Raw genomic sequence first — 17,148 nt, 5'->3', positions numbered from 1 at the left:
TCCTTTCTGAACCCGTTCAAGTTTCACAACATCTTTCCAATAGGAAGGGGACCAGAATTGCATGAAATATTCCAACAGTGGCCTAACTGTACAGCTGCAACATGACCTCCCAACTCCTGTACTCAATACTCTGACCAATAAAGGAAAGCATACCAAATGCCGCCTTCACTATCCTATCTACCTGCGACTCCACTTACAAGGAGCTATAGTGTTCAGCAACACTTCCTAGGACCTTACCATTAAGTGTATCAGTCCTGCTAAGATTGGTTTTCCCAAAATGCAGTACCTTGCATTTATCTGAATTAAACTCCATCTGCCACTTCTCAGCCCATTGGCCCATCTGGTCCAGATCCTATTGTAGTCTGAGGTAACCCTCTTCGCTGTCCACTATACCTCCAATTTTGGTGTCATCTTCAAACTTACTAACTGCACCTCTTATGCTCGCATCCAAATCATTTATATAAATGATGAAAAGTAGTGACCCAGCACTGATCCTTGTGGCATACCAGTCTGAGCATCTCCCCCATCTCCTCGGCTCCACATAAAGGCTGCTTTGCTGATCTTTGAGGGGTTCTATTCTCTCCCTAGTTTCCCTTGTGTCCTTAATGTATTTGTAAAATCCCTTTGGAATCTCCTTAACCCTATTTGTCAAAGCTACCTCATGACCCCTTTTGGCCCTCCTGATTTGGCAGGTGGGACTAGGTTGGGTTGGGATATCTGGTCGGCATGGACAGGTTGCCTGTTTCCATGCTGTACATCTCTATGACTCTATTTCCTTTATATCCTTCTAAGGATTCACTTGATCCATCCTGTCTATACCAGACATATGCTTCCTTCTTTTTCTTAACTGAACCCTCAATTTCTCTAGTCATCCAACATTCCCTCCACCTCCCAGCCTTTCCTTTCACCTTAACTGGAATATACTATCTCTGGTCGCCCTTTGTGTGAAAAATGTGCCGAGCACATCTCTTTTAAACATCTCCCTCACCACCCCCTGCACCTTGAACCTGTGTCCTTGAGTAACTGAGTAAAAAGTGAGATCTGCAGATGCTGGAGATCAGAGCTGAAAATGTGTTGCTGGTTAAAGCGCAGCAGGTCAGGCAGCGTCCAAGGAACAGGAAATTAGACGTTTCGGGCTGAAGCCCTTCCTCATTCCTGATGAAGGGCTTTAGCCCGAAACGTCTAATTTCCTGTTCCTTGGATGCTGCCTGACCTGCTGCGCTTTAACCAGCAACACATTTTCAGCTCATCCTTGAGTAACTGAACCCTCCACGCTGGAAAAAAGCCTCATACATTACACTCTATCCATACCATTCACAACCTTTTAAACTTCGACCAGGTCACCCCTCAACCTCTTACACTCCAGTGAAAACTAACCTTTCCTCCGAGCTAAGGTCCCCCATACCAGGCATCATCCTGTTGATTAAATTGAGGTCCTGTCCACCTTCTCAGGAAGACAGAGAAAAATCCCACCGCATTCAAACCCAGAAACCCAGATGAAATGTTCTGGGCAGATCGGTTCAAATCACACCACGGCACATGGTGCAATTTGCAAAAATAAAATCTGGAATTAAAAGCTAACTTATTGATAACTGTCACTTGTGGGGAAAACCCCACCTGGTACACAAATCCCCTTTGGAGGGGGGAAATCTGCAATCCTTACCTTGTCTGGCTTTTAGGTGACTCTCGACCCTTAGCAAGGTACAATAATTGGTGCTTCAATGCCCGCTGGGCAATGAGGGATGAGCAACAAAAGCTAGACCAATCAAAATGCCCACCTCCCGTGAACAAATCAAACAAAACCCCAATGTGTGCTCACAAAACTGTTGCTGCCGACAGAAAAACAAACTGACTTTTTTGTGAGTTGTTCATTCCTGGGATGAGGAGAGCACTCTGAAGGCCAGAGTTTACAATTTATCCTTCTCGGGTTTCCCAGTCAACCACAGAGACCACACTTCAAGACAGCTTCATTCACACACTGAGCACTTGACAAGTCCTGAGACCATGGAAGGTGCCCAGGAAACTGGAACACAATTGGAAATTGAATACATAGACAGGCACTGACAGATCTGCAGCATGAGCATGTTATTGGACAAGAAATCTCATTGAGTGTGAGTGCTGGCACTGATGCATCAGCTGTCTTGTACACCCATTAACTTGTTGACATTTACAGCACAGAAGGATGCCATTTGGCCCATACTGCCTGTAGATTAGATTAGATTACTTACAGTGTGGAAACAGGCCCTTTGGCCCAACAAGTCCACACCGACCCGCCGAAGCGAAACCCACCCATACCCTTACATTTACCCCTTACCTAACACTACGGGCAATTTAGCATGGCCAATTCACCTGACCCGCACATCTTTGGACTGTGGGAGGAAACCGGAGCACCCGGAGGAAACCCACGCAGACACGGGGAGAACGTGCAAACTCCACACAGTCAGTCGCCTGAGTCGGGAATTGAACCCGGGTCTCAGGCGCTGTGAGGCAGAAGTGCTAACCACTGTGCCACCGTGCCGCCCACAGTGCTGGTCAATGAAGATCTGGCTACACTAATCCCATTTTCCAGCTCTTGGCACATATCCCTGGAGGCTCTGGCAATGGAAGTGAATACCAAAATGCAGCTTAAATGTTACGAGAGGTTCTGACTCAGCCAGTTTCAGGCAGTGAGTCCCACCACCCTTCGGGTGAAAAGCTTTCTCCTCAGTTTTCCTTCTTGCCTTCCAGCTCTTAGCTTCAATCGATGCCCCCTGGGTTAATAACCCTTTTACTCATAGAAAAAGTGCCATGCTATGCATTCCACCTGTGGCCTTCATCATCTTCTACTCCTTTGTTAGGCCCCCCTCTCAATCTTGGTACAAACATCTCTGAGGAGAAAGATGGAATGGTCTGAATGACAGAGGGAAAGCTATATTGACTGAGAAGTACATACTGTTGGGTTCAACAAAGAAGCTTTGAAGAAAGTTCCTGAACTGTGGTCTCAGTCACTCACAGTGACAGGAAAACCGTGCAGTCCAGAAGCGTTCCCCATTTACCAACTGTACCATGAACCAGTTCAGCTAGGGAAGGGAGCTGCGGCCGACACTTTGAAAAGAATAGAACTGAAGACCAGAGGCTGTGTGAACTATTACATCGAGCCCCACACTCAGAGGACTGGGCTTACCTCTACTCTCTGTATTGTGAAAGGATACAGCCGAGTCCATCATGAAAGCCAACCTGCCATCTACATGGAAAGGCGGCCAACATCATCAAAGTCCCCTCCCAGCCTGGGTATAATCTCTTCCAAACCTTCCATCAGGCAGAAGATACAAAAGCTTAAACACACACACCAACAGGTTGAAGAACACCTGCTTCCCTGGTGTTTAAGTTAGAGGGCTGAATGGACCTGTCAAATGTGACATCGAATGTTGATCTTGTATTTGTACACCTCCTGTGCAGCTATAACTTAGTATGCCTTGTTCTGTCTAAAACACTCGAAGATCTTGTATGTCCTTGTGTATTATGATCTGCCTGTACTGCTCTCAAAACAACATTTTTCACAATACTCAGGTACTTTTGACAACAATAAATCAAATCAAATCAAATACTCTGAAGGAGGTTACATTCACACCAGAAAGAGGAGATGCCCTTTGCAGGTGGGGTAAAGAGTAAAGTGGGAGAGTGTTGGGACATCTGGATCTGCCTGCATGTGAGTGACAGCCAACACATTTCACCAAACTCTTCACACTCTGCACATCAGAGGGTGTCTCTCAAACCTTTTCAGTTCCCTGGGAGCTGCCATCCCCAATGGAGCAACCTCACAGTAAACGTAGAGTGGGCCATCCCATGAGAGATGTGAGGTGGTGGGGGGGTAATGTCACTGGATAAGGAATCCAAAACCCCAGGGTCTTATTCTGTGGGAGGCAGAGGCTTCAAATCCCAGCCCGACAGATGGTGACATTTGAATACAATAAGAATCTGGAATTATAGCTACTCTAATAGCAACCATGTCTGTTATACAAGGTCATTGGGTTCACACATGTCCTTCAGGGAAGGGCATCTACCCGAATGTGACTCGAGACTGTGTACAGTTCTGGTCACCGCATTATCAGAAGGATGTGGGAGCTTTGGAAAGGATGCAGAGGAGATTTACTAGGATGTTGCCTGGTATGGAGGGAATGTCTTACGAGGAAAGGCTGAGGGGCTTGAGGCTGTTCTTGTTAGAGAGAAGAAGGTTGAGAGGTGACTTAATAGAGACGTACAAGATAATCAGAGGGTTAGATAGGGTGGACAGGGAGAGCCGTTTTTTAGGTATGGGAACGGCAAACACGAGGGGACACAACTTTAAAGTGAGGGGAGATAGGTATAAGACAGATGTCAGAGGTAGTTTCTTTACTCAGAGAGTAGTAAGGGTCTGGGATGCATTGCCTGCATCGGTAGAAGATTCGCCAACTTTAAGTGCATTTAAGTTGTCATTGAACAGGCATATGGACCTACATGGAATAGTGTAGGTGGGATGGGCTTCAGACTAGTATGACAGGGCGGCGTAATATCGATGTCCTATGTTCTATGAGACTCATTCTTAACTTCCCTCTGAATTGGCCAAGAAAATCTGCAAAGGTCAAGGGCAATAAATGCTGGTGTTGCCTCTGCCCCTCAAGTCCCACGAGTCTATAAAAGAAACTTGACAAGGAGAAGGTGAAGATTGGTGTTTTCTTGGCCTCTAAGATTGGAAAAGGGTTGGGGAGATTAGATTCTGGAAGGAGTTGATGACAGAGGGTCATGGGAGTCACTGCCACAACTCAATCCAATGAGGAACTGAAGAGAACTACTTACCCAGAGAGTGGTGAGAATATGGAACTTGCTCCCACACTGAGACATTACCACAAGACCTGTGGATCCACCAACAGGAAGCTGAACAAACATACAACGCAGGAAGGTAGGGGATGGTATACTCTCAGGCTGAAGTGAAACACAGTGGGCAGAAGTGGCTGGTACATGCATTGATTGATCAGGTCAAATGGTCTATTTCTGTGAACTACATTCAATATCAGGTTGCTGTCACCATTCTCCTCAGGATGAATAACAATAGGTATGAAGACTCCCACACAGCTCTGCCTAGCTCTACTTGGAACTGACAGGCAGAGATAGCACAACAAGCAGTAGATAGCAGACACCCAGTCGACAGCATCCCTTAATGCAGAGAAAGAAGGATGCACTCACCTCAGAGTTATCTGCCACCACGTACATTTCAATATATTTCTTCTCTCGAAGAAAATTGTTCCTCTGGAAGGAAAAACAGAGAGAATGAAAGACAACAGAAACCACTCTCACTACTGTCAGGGAAATACATGACAACCTGGACCTGGAAGCAAATAAACCAAGGACAGAGTTCAGGAAGCAAACTCAAAACATTGCTTGTGTGATGATGCATATGAGAGACTCAGTGACAGTCTGGAATCTAATCAAGGGGTTTGGGATGGTTTATATGTAAAATAACACATGCCAGGGAGGGAGTTACAGACTGGAATCATATGAACAGGTTTTTCTAGTTGTGTAATCGGTTGTGGTTGTGGGTAATGACAAGCAGTGGCTGCATTTGGGCTGATTTAAACACTGGACGGTTGATATTGAGCTGCCCCATTGTTCCAGTTTGCTGAACCAAGGCATGGTCAGTTCTGCTTGCGAAACAGTGTCAGGCATTGAGCTGTCCCACCTACACAGGTCATTGTCTGAATGAAACATTCATTCATCTCCCACTCTGAGCTCTTACACTGCAGGAACTCAAATATAAACTCAGCTTCCAACACAGCACAGAGACAGCAGTGTCATGTCTGCTTTCAGGTCTATCATCAAATCGAGTTCTCATCTCCATCTTTAGCAGAGTTTACAATATCCTTCCAGCACTGTTTAGAAGAACAGTAGGGTGTCATTGCCAATACTTATCCTTCAACCAATGCCATCATTTAATTATAATCTCATTGATTTTGTGGGAGTTTGCAACTCTTTAATTGCTCATCTGATATGATGACAATAATTGGACTTCAAAAGACCTTTCCTGGCAATGCTCCATCTTGGGTGATATAACATGTTGCAGGTACAATGTGGATAGGTTTTGGGGTGAGAGGAGGTGTGTTAGTCTGTGAAGAGTAACCTACTTCCTGACTCCCTAAAGCCTATCCACCATCTACAAGGCACGAGTCGGGGCATGATAGAATACTCCTCACTTGCCTGGACGTGGACAGCACCATTCAGGACAAAGCAGCCCACGTGACTGGCACCACATCCACAAATACCCACTCCCTCCACCACTGATGCTCAGTATAGCAGCCAAGTGTGTAATCGATAGAACGCATCGCAGACATTCTTGAAGGATCCTCAAGCAGCAGCTTCCAAACCCCTGATCACTTCCATCTGGAAGGAGAAGGTTAGTAGATACCAGGAATACCACCTCCTGCAGGTACCTCTCTCAGCCACTCTCCATCCTGATTTGGAAATATGTCACCGTTCCTTCAGTGTCACTGGGTCACAATCCTGGAATTCCCTCCCTCAGGGCATTGTGGGTCTACGTACAGGGCATGGGCTGCAGCAGTTCAAGAAGGCAGCTCACCCCCACCTTCTCATGAGGGGAACTCGGGACGGGCAGTAAATGTTGGGTCCAGGCAGAGTTACTCACGTCACGTACAATGGTAAACATTCAAAGGAAGTCATTCTTTTCCCCCTACTTTCCTTTTGTGTTCACACATTATGTATTTACAGACAAAAGTCAAATTGATGTGAGTACCTCACGAGGGGAGTTGAAAGTCTCTTCCACTCTTGGCTCTAAGCTGTCCTCTGAAGTGTTGACGACCCCACACGTTTTGAGGGGGAGTCTGAGCTCCTCGTACAGGTATAGTGCATGCTCATCTTTGTCTGAACCCTTCAGAGGCTCCAGCACATACCTTTGGCCATTTGTGTGGAGGTAGCCGCTGGGAAAAAGAAGAGACCATGGTCAACCAGGATGGCTCCAGTTGGATCCAAAAGGCTGAAGCACCAGCAGGAAAATGTGCAAGAAATCAGAAGTGGTCAGTGAGGCTGTGGAGCTCAGTCCTCCCACCCAGCAGACACGAGCTGTACCGGGGTGAGGTTGCTGTTGTTGGGAAGACCACATGTCAGGCTTATCTTACCTGAACCCCTCACAAGTACTGAAGCTTGCTGAAGATCCTCCTTCTCCCTTGATGTAACCATGGTAATAGCAATGATCCTGGCCATTAGCAGGAAGGAGGGGAATGGATGAGAAACAAAGAAAAAGGAAATGTGTCAACTGCAACTGGTAACCAGATAGAGGACATTAAAAAGCACAAGCAACTGGGAGGCAGGGATAACCATGAGATCAACACTATCTGTGAGAAATCTCTCGTTCTCAGCCCCAACGTTCTCTGGATAGAGTGGGCCAGAGGCTGTCCACGTTTTACATGCATTCGAATAAAATTAGAACATGGAACATAGATGCAGCACAGTGCCCCTGACTGTTCCAGAATCAGCCCAGCCCTCAGCCATTCAGTCCAGAATGAGTAGGAAGGCTGGACTGTGAGTCCCACATTCAACTGTCTCCATTATCCCACCCCGACCCCTGCCAGAAACCCAGGTCCACTCTGCTTTCTGCCTTTTTTATCCCAGTGATCATCCATCTCCTAACCAGCACCCGGTCCAGCGGCTGTCTGAATTGATATTGCTGATGTTGGTGGGAGCTTGCATCTGTAAACTCATTCATGTACAAGCCCAATGCTACAACTATTCCTCCGCATTATTAGTGGTAAGACATGCCAGAAGTTTCCTGGGGCCATAATCGGTTACAACTACGTAGGAGTTGCCACATTCAAGGGTGCAATGAGTTGGCTGTGGAGTATTTACAAAGCACTGCGGGATCTGTTTAACCCAAGTGTGGTTAATGGGAAAGAGGTACTGAACTGAAGCAAAAGGTCTGGGAGCAGATTGTTAAACAGCATTGTAAAGGAAGATCCCTGCACACTCAGACATCGGGTGGACTCTTGTGGTAATGTCCTTTGCTCTGACCCAGCAGGCCAAGTTCCACCCTATTCAGAGGGGTGTAATGACCTATTAGAACAGGTAGATCAGGGAGAATATCCACACATACACAGAGGTCTTGCTCTGTCATAGAGAGTCACACACCACAGAAACAGACTCTTTGGTTCAACTCGTACAGACATCCCCATCTGACCTAATTCCACCTGCCAGCACCCGGCCCATATCCCTCCAAACCCTTCCTATTCATATACCCATCCAGATGCCTTTTAAATGTTGCGATTTACCAGCCTCCACCACTTCCTCTGGCAGCTCATTCCATACACATACCACCCTCTGTGTGAAAAAGTTGCCCCGTAGGTCTCTTTTATATCTTTCCCCTCTCACCCTAAACCTATACCCTCTAGTTTTGGACTCCCCCACCGCAGGAAAAATATTTTGTCGATTTATCCTATCCCTGTTCCTCATGATTATATAAACCTCTATAAGGTCACCCTTCAGCCTCCAACACTCCAGGGAAAACAGCCCCAGCCTATTGAGACTGTCCCTATAGCTCATATCCTCCAACCCTGGCAACATCCTTGTCAACCTTTTCTGAACCATTTCAAATTCTATAACACCTGCCTATCTCCAAAAAGTGAATACCAAGTTATTTTCTTGTCCTTTGCTTGAATGAAGCAGGTGAATATATTTAAAGGTGACCGAGGGGTTGTATTCAATGTAATCTGGGATCACACTTACTGATCCATTCTGACAAGGGATTACCAAAGCCTTACACAAACACAAGCTTCCCCATCTGACACACATTTCTCCCAATTCTCTTCCTGCCTTCATGGGATGTGGACATTACTGGCTCAGCCAGCATCTGTTACCCATCCTGAACTGTCCAGGGGGCATTCAAATATAAGCCACATTGCTGTGGGTCTGCTGTCACATAAGGATCACTGTTTCCTTCCCGAAAAGATATTAGTGAGGTGGATGGATTTTTCCCTGACAGAGAGAGAGAGAGAGAGAGAGAGAGAGAGAGAGAGAGAGAAACCGTAAATATCGGGTACTGATGTGTGCATATGTGAGTGTTTGTGTCTGTGCATTGTGAGACTGTGTATATATGCATGACTGTATATACATGCATATGGATCTGTCTTTCTATGTGTAATTTTATGTGTGTGTGTGTCTGTGTATCTCTGCATGTTTTTATGTGGGAGCCAGTGAATGAGCCTGATAGTGTGGGAGGCCTCTCAGTCCTATGGAGTGTTGCTGAACAAAGAGACTTTGGAGCACATGCTCATAGCTCCTTGAAAGTGGAGTAACAGGGAGATAGGATAGTGAAGAAGGTGTTTGGTATGCTTTCCTTTATTGGTCAGAGCAATTAAGTACAGGAGTTGGGAGGTCATGTTGCGGCTGTATAGGACATTGGTTAGGCCACTGTTGGAATATTGTGTGCAATTCTGGTCTCCCTCCTAATTGAAGAATGTTGTGAAACTTGAAAGGGTTCAGAAAAGATTTACAAGGATGTTGCCAGGGTTGAAGGATCTGAGCTACAGGGAGAGGCTGAACAGGCTGGGGCTGTTTTCCCTGGAGCATTGGAGGCTGAGGGGCGACCTTATAGAAGTTTATAAAATTATGAGGGGCATGGATAGGATAAACTGACAAAGTCTTTTCCCTGGGGTCGGGGATTCCAGGACTAGAGGGCATAGGTTTAGGGTGAGAGGGGAAAAATTTAAAAAGGATGAAAGGTGCAATTTTTCACGCAGAGGGTGGTGTGCGTGTGGTATGAGCTAACAGAGAAAGTAATGGAGGCTGGTACAATTACAATATTTAAAAGGCATCTGGATGGGTATATGAATAGGAAGAGTTCAGAGAGATATAGGCCAAGTGCTGGCCAATGGGATGAGATTAATTGAGGATATCTGGTCAGCATGGAGGAGTTGGACTGAAGGGTCTGTTTGCGTGCCGTACAGATCTATGACTCGATGACTCAGTCCTGACAGAACATACTGCTTGTGAGCTGACTGCCACGGGGTACAGATTCCTGGCATCTGAATGATCCCATTCCAGATAGGTTCTACTGGCATGTTTGAACAAGTCATGGAGTGGAGCTGTATTCATCCAGCCACAAGCAGAAACTCCCCCAGCTCCATTTGAGTGAACCCAATACCTCCTCCATTATCATAAGCAGAAGGTAAATATAGCAACAGACCTTTCTGCAAGTTGTGGGGATTGGGTCTGGAGCAAGACTCACAGCTGGATGCTAGGAGCTTGCTATAATCACTGAATGTCTCATCTTGACCTCACTGTGTGTGGATCAATTCCACTGTTCCTATCAATCACAGACCATATCCCACTCAGACCCATATCCCACCGTGCCTATCGATCACAGACCATATCCCACACAGACCCATATCCCACCGTGCCTATCAATCACAGACCATATCCCACTCAGACCCATATCCCACCGTGCCTATCGATCACAGACAGTATCCCACACAGACCCATATCCCACCGTGCCTATCGATCATAGACCATATCCCACTCAGACCCATATCCCACCGTGCCTATCGATCACAGACAGTATCCCACTCAGACCCATATCCCACCGTGCCTATCAATCACAGACCATATCCCACTCAGACCCATATCCCACCGTGCCTATCGATCACAGACAGTATCCCACTCAGACCCATATCCCACCGTGCCTATCAATCACAGACCATATCCCACACAGACCCATATCCCACAGTGCCTATCGATCACAGCCCATATCCCACACAGACCCATATCCCACCATGCCTATCGATCACAGACAGTATCCCACACAGACCCATATCCCACCGTGCCTATCGATCACAGACCATATCCCACACAGACCCATATCCCACCGTGCCTATCAATCACAGACCATATCCCACACAGACCCATATCCCACCGTGCCTATCGATCACAGACCATATCCCACTCAGACCCATATCCCACCGTGCCTATCGATCACAGACAGTATCCCACTCAGACCCATATCCCACCGTGCCTATCAATCACAGACCATATCCCACACAGACCCATATCCCACCGTGCCTATCGATCACAGACCATATCCCACACAGACCCATATCCCACCGTGCCTATCAATCACAGACCATATCCCACTCAGACCCATATCCCACCGTGCCTATCGATCACAGACAGTATCCCACTCAGACCCATATCCCACCGTGCCTATCAATCACAGACCATATCCCACTCAGACCCATATCCCACCGTGCCTATCGATCACAGACAGTATCCCACTCAGACCCATATCCCACCGTGCCTATCAATCACAGACCATATCCCACACAGACCCATATCCCACAGTGCCTATCGATCACAGCCCATATCCCACACAGACCCATATCCCACCATGCCTATCGATCACAGACAGTATCCCACACAGACCCATATCCCACCGTGCCTATCGATCACAGACCATATCCCACACAGACCCATATCCCACCGTGCCTATCAATCACAGACCATATCCCACACAGACCCATATCCCACCGTGCCTATCGATCACAGACCATATCCCACTCAGACCCATATCCCACCGTGCCTATCGATCACAGACAGTATCCCACTCAGACCCATATCCCACCGTGCCTATCAATCACAGACCATATCCCACACAGACCCATATCCCACCGTGCCTATCGATCACAGACAGTATCCCACACAGACCCATATCCCACAGTGCTTATCGATCACAGACCATATCCCACACAGACCCATATCCCACCGTGCCTATCGATCACAGACAGTATCCCACACAGACCCATATCCCACCGTGCCTATCGATCACAGACCATATCCCACACAGACCCATATCCCACCGTGCCTATCGATCACAGACAGTATCCCACACAGACCCATATCCCACCGTGCCTATCGATCACAGACCATATCCCACACAGACCCATATCCCACCGTGCCTATCGATCACAGACAGTATCCCACACAGACCCATCTCCACAGAAATGGAGTGAAGAGGTCACTGTGCTTGGACAGTTAACTCTGCCTGTTTGCCACAGATGCTGCCTGAGCTGCTGAGTTTCTGATTCTGCATCATACTCACTGGATAGAGGGGATTGCTTGTCACCTCAGTCCCATCTTTCAAATAGTATGTCTCGGAGTAGTTGTTCGCAATGAGCTGCCTGTGAAAGGGAAGGAAGGATGAAAGTAGACACCTTTCATGGCTTTGGAATAATGCAGCAATGCTGTGCTATGACCTGCATGTCCTTGTTAGCGGACATGTTTAAAACTACTGACTATCACCATCCACATCAACAAGGTGGAGGACTTTACCTCACGATCCATCGGATGAACTGAACACTTACTCATTCTTCTCAAGGTGCACCACTTGCTCCTTGCCGTCCACCGGAACCTCAAACTGAATAACCGACGGATGAAGGCCCTGCCAGAGGAGAGATGGCAAAATTCAACTCCATGTCAACTTTCCCCACCTGCCTATTGTCACTTCTCTTGTTTAAACTTGTCTCTCATCTGCTCATGGTTTGTAATTCTGGACCAGTCGCCTTACAGAGCATTCTTGCCTCCAGTCCCCCTTCCTGTGTTGTAATAGAAGCCCAGTCCCAACGCTGTCATTACATCTGGCTCAGTGCTCATAACCAGAACTATCCTGTCTGCTCTCGCAATTCCCCCTCTGTCACTGTACCCCTGTGTTTCTGACTCATTGTAAACCCCGCTGTTACTCTGCTGTCAGTTTTTCCTAACGTTCTTGTCTAAGGATAAACCCTTCAGACCGTCCACCTTTCAGACGTTCTGCTTGGAACCAGCAATCCCATGCCTTCCGATGGTACTGATTAAAATCAGTTTTATACAATAACCCGTGTTGTTGGTGAGACACGTGCTGTTCCTGGGTATCAGACAGTACCTCACTTGTTCGTCTGTGCTTTGTGTGGAGCCTCCTGGGGATCACCACTTGGTAATTCTGGACGTCAGGTAGTTTGGAAGCCGCTAAAATTGCTGTGAACACACAATCGAACATTGGTCAGACCCTGGGGTGACCCAAAGACGCTGACTGAAGTTACAGGCTGATGGTGGGGATAGGTTGAGCCTTCAGTGATTGGGTCTAATCAGGGAGCCCATGCTGACAGGAAAGGTTGAAGGTCAGTGACACTGGGCGCTGCTAAATATCCAACTCCCGAAGAGGCAGTGCTATAGTCAAAGGCTGTGTATTTGTAAATACAAGGTGATTGGGGATGGGATACCTGTCTCTGAAGAGTCTTTTCAGGATGTGCCCGTGGCACATGGGTAAAAGGAAACTTTGCTGAAAATGTGCTGCTGGTTAAAGCGCAGCAGGTCAGGCAGCATCCAAGGAATGGGGAAATCCTGATGAAGGGCTTTAGCCTGAAACGTCGAATCTCCTGTTCCTTGGATGCTGCCTGACCTGCTGCGCTTTAACCAGCAACACATTTTCAGCTCTGACCTCCAGCATCTGCAGACCTCACTTTTTACTAAAAGGAAACTTTGGTCAAATGAAGAGCAGGTTTGAGCTTGGTCTGTGCAGCTTCAGAGCAGAATAGGGAATGAGTGTTGCTCCAGCCAAATGATCACAGCAGAGCCCAGCACAGCATAGCACAGCACAGCACAGTACAGTCTGGCACAGCACAGCACAGTAGAGTCCAGCTTTGCATAGTATGGCACAGCACAGCACAGCAGAACCCAGCACAGCACAGTTCAACTCAGCACAGCGCAGCATAGTAGAGACTAGCTTAGCACAGTATGGCATTGCACAGCACAGCACAACCCAGTGCAGCACAGCGCAGCACAGCACAGTCCAGCCTGGGCACAGCACAGCACAGCACAGCAGACCCCAGCACAGCACTGCCTGGCACAGTACAGCACAGCAGAACCCAGCGCAGCACAGCAGAGCAGAGCCCAGCATAGCAAAGCTCAGCCAGTACAGCATGGCACGGCACAGCAGAGCGCAGCCCAGCACAGCCCAACCCAACACAGCACAGCATGGCACAGCACAGCCCAGCGCAGCACAGCATGGCACAGCACAGCACAGCCCAGCGCAGCACAGCAGAAACCAGCATAGCACAGCATAGCAGAGCCCAGCACAGCTTGGCACAACACAGCAGGGCCCAGCATAACACAGCAGAACTCAGCACAGCACAGCACAACCCGCCACAGCATGGCACAGCAGAGCAGAGGGATCAAAGATAATGGCATGAGTCACCAAGCTGATCCCCATTCCCTCACCCAAAGTGAGTGTCCAAGTCCCTTTGAACCAGTGAAGGACTCACAAACAGGAGAGATAGAAGGAGTGAAGTCCATTCGGCCCGTTGAGCATGCTCTCCACCACTTAATAGCCATCATTGCTAATCTTCAACTCCACTTTGCTGCATCGTCCCCAGGGACCATGCATTCCCCCCCAGACTGAGGATTTCTCCATCCTGGCCTTTAATATCTGCAATGTTTGGAGACTCCAGAGCACTGAAGGCCCACAAGTCTGGGGTGAAGACTGCTTTCCTCATAGCAGTTCCAAATGTGGTGGTGGTGGGGGGATGCCCTAGCTGTGAGAGGGTACTCCCACCTTCTCCAGTCCCAGTGACTACCCCACCATGCCACCTCCTGAGCCTCCAACAGCCCTCCCAATCTCCCAAACTCCAGAGGGAACTGAGGGAAAGGACAGCCTTTCATCAGAGAACAGCCCCCCTCCTTCCCAGGCTCCAGGCCACATGAACAATATCGGAAAGGGCTCATCAAATTCATCACTGATTTTTACCAATACACTCCTCAGAGAATCTGAACAGTTACAAACATCAATCGAATTGAATTTATTTATTGTCACACATTCCAAGACACAGTGAAAAGCTTTGTCTTGTGAACAAACCTCTCATAGTCTGGAGTCACATTACACCATGCACACAAGGTCCACCCTGGAGATATGGATTGCCTTTGTCTCCCGTTTGCTGATGATTAACCTAATAAGGATCAGTCCTCCACTCTCTGTCCCCCCTCCCTCTCTCTCTGTCTCCCCAACGTTCCTAGGTTCATAAGGTATTGGAGCAGAAATAGGCCATTTGGCCCATCGAGTCTGATCTGCCATTCTGTCATGGCTGATAGGTTCCTCATCCCCATTTTCCTGCCTGCCCTCCATATGCATTCAACCCATTACCCATTAAGAATCTATCTAACTCCTCCTTACATTTCCTCATTGTCCTAGCTTCCACCACACTTCATCGTAGCGAATTTCACAGACTCACACCCTTTGGGAGAAGTCGTTTCTCCTCAACTCTGTGATTAGATTAGATTCTCTACAGTGTGGAAACAGGCCCTTCCGCCCAATAAGTCCACACCGACCCTCCGAAGCGCAACCCACCCAGACCCATTTCCCTCTGACTAATACACCTAACATGATGGGTAATTTAGCATGGCCAATCCATCCTAACCTGCACATCTTTGGACTGTGGGAGGAAACCGGAGCACCCAGAGGAAACCCACACAGACACGGGGAGAATGTATAAACTCCACACAGACAGTTGCCTGAGGCTGGAATTGAACCCAGGTCCCTGGTGCTGTGAGGCACCGTGCTGCCCCAAAACTCACTCAAACTAGGTAGAATCAAGCCTACAATCTTCCAATCTGTAGTCAGATGTGTTATCCACGTGCACCACAAGCCCACACATTTTTAAATCGATTTATCTCCTATATTTCCTCCTGTTATCCTCTCGTCCTAGAATGTGCCACAAATGGAGCATTGTTAAGGAGCAAGATGCTCCACGTATTGTTTATCTACACTTTTCTGTTCCCATCGCCCTCATTCCCCCACTCTCTATCCCCAGCCCCCTCAATCCTCCCCTCTCTATTCCCATCCCTCAACATTTTCAAAGATTTCTCCTGCTCGAAGTCTGGCTCACTTGCTGCCCCTCTGTCACACTGCAATCGAAATCCTAAACGTTCACCGTGCAGGAGTGTTTCTGCTCCATGTTTATTCGGTGATCACTGTTCACATTCCCTGTGTGAGTCGACCCATCTAGCACAGGTCCCACATGAACCCAATCCATCTCGAGCTGCTAAGCCTTGATCCAACCTCCTACGCACCCGCTCTGTACACAGGATGGTACTGCTCAGGCACACAGGGCTACGTTGGTATTGTACACAACGACCCAAGGTTAGAAACTCAGCAGCACACCAGTCAGTGTTGACAGGTCTGGATTTGATAGGGCTTTGGCAAGTCTCCACAAAGTCACAAGCTGAACTGATCCATAGTCAAGCTGCAACACCACAGGAAATTACTGCTTTACCCAGAGCTGACAGTGAGCCAGTAATGCTGCTGCAGGTCCTATGGTCATCTAAACCAGGTGGCAAGCAAGACTGCAGGAGTCCACGCTCACAAACTCTGAGATGTGGGGAAGACAGGTTCGTGCTTGGCTGTGATGCTGGTGCAGCCAAATAGCCCCACTGTTCCTCCTCACTACTTCAGCTGGTGGTTACTTGCTCAGAGGACCAGAGGGAGATTCATGTTTCCCACAATCAAGCTTCAGCCCGCTCACCCTAAAAGGTACTCAGCAAATTCACTTCAAATGAGCAGCTGAGTATCACTCAGCCAGGGGTGAAGAAAGACTTACCAAACTCTGCAGCAACTGAACACAGGAGCAGAAAATGCACCAAAGAGCTGGGGTGAACCATGCTTCACCTGTCCGAGGCAACACACAGTACGTCCTGCTGCCTCTGCTGTGTTGTTTTGGCTGGACTGTACTCCCTCTCTGTCAGTGTTTCCTCATTCTGCAGACCGGCTGTTTGTTTCAACATGCAAACCCAAAGAGGAGGAGGAGGAGGAGGAGGAGCAGTATCATTGCGCAAGGAGAGAATTTCTGTTTAATCACAGAGCTGGAGATGAAAGTTACTAACCCTGGTAAATATAAACTTTACTGGAAATTCAGAAGGCAGAATTCAATGGAGGGGGCACAATCCAACCTGTTCAGCCCTGATTTTTGACAGTGACTTTCCAACTTGTCTGTCAAAGTCATCCCAGCAACCCCCTCAGCTGGGTCCCATCTCACAGAGTCAGAGAGTCTAACAGTATAGTAAGTCTAACCAGAGCAGGCTAACCATAATCTCAAACCTAATCTAGCCCAA

At 47.9% G+C, this 17,148-nt stretch overlaps 1 protein-coding gene across 2 annotated transcripts in view; it reads right to left on the bottom strand.

Moving 5' to 3' along the window:
- The window catches only part of LOC132836957 (zinc metalloproteinase-disintegrin-like crotastatin), a 51,565-nt gene extending 34,731 nt beyond the window's left edge, over nucleotides 1-16,834 (bottom strand). For both annotated transcript variants that reach the window (XM_060856545.1, XM_060856546.1), the window contains exons 1-7: nucleotides 16,638-16,834; nucleotides 12,932-13,023; nucleotides 12,375-12,451; nucleotides 12,113-12,191; nucleotides 7,146-7,222; nucleotides 6,764-6,947; nucleotides 5,203-5,265 (exon numbers count right to left, since the gene is read on the bottom strand). In XM_060856545.1, the coding sequence (XP_060712528.1) occupies nucleotides 5,203-5,265; nucleotides 6,764-6,947; nucleotides 7,146-7,222; nucleotides 12,113-12,191; nucleotides 12,375-12,451; nucleotides 12,932-13,023; nucleotides 16,638-16,698 (633 nt within the window). In that variant the 5' untranslated portion in view covers nucleotides 16,699-16,834. The remainder of the gene's footprint in view (nucleotides 1-5,202; nucleotides 5,266-6,763; nucleotides 6,948-7,145; nucleotides 7,223-12,112; nucleotides 12,192-12,374; nucleotides 12,452-12,931; nucleotides 13,024-16,637) is intronic.
- Between the last annotated feature and the right edge of the window lie 314 nt (nucleotides 16,835-17,148).

The sequence above is a fragment of the Hemiscyllium ocellatum genome, chromosome 48 (assembly GCF_020745735.1).
Source record: "Hemiscyllium ocellatum isolate sHemOce1 chromosome 48, sHemOce1.pat.X.cur, whole genome shotgun sequence".
NCBI lineage: Eukaryota > Metazoa > Chordata > Chondrichthyes > Orectolobiformes > Hemiscylliidae > Hemiscyllium > Hemiscyllium ocellatum.
This window is presented reverse-complemented; position numbering and strand designations above follow the sequence as displayed.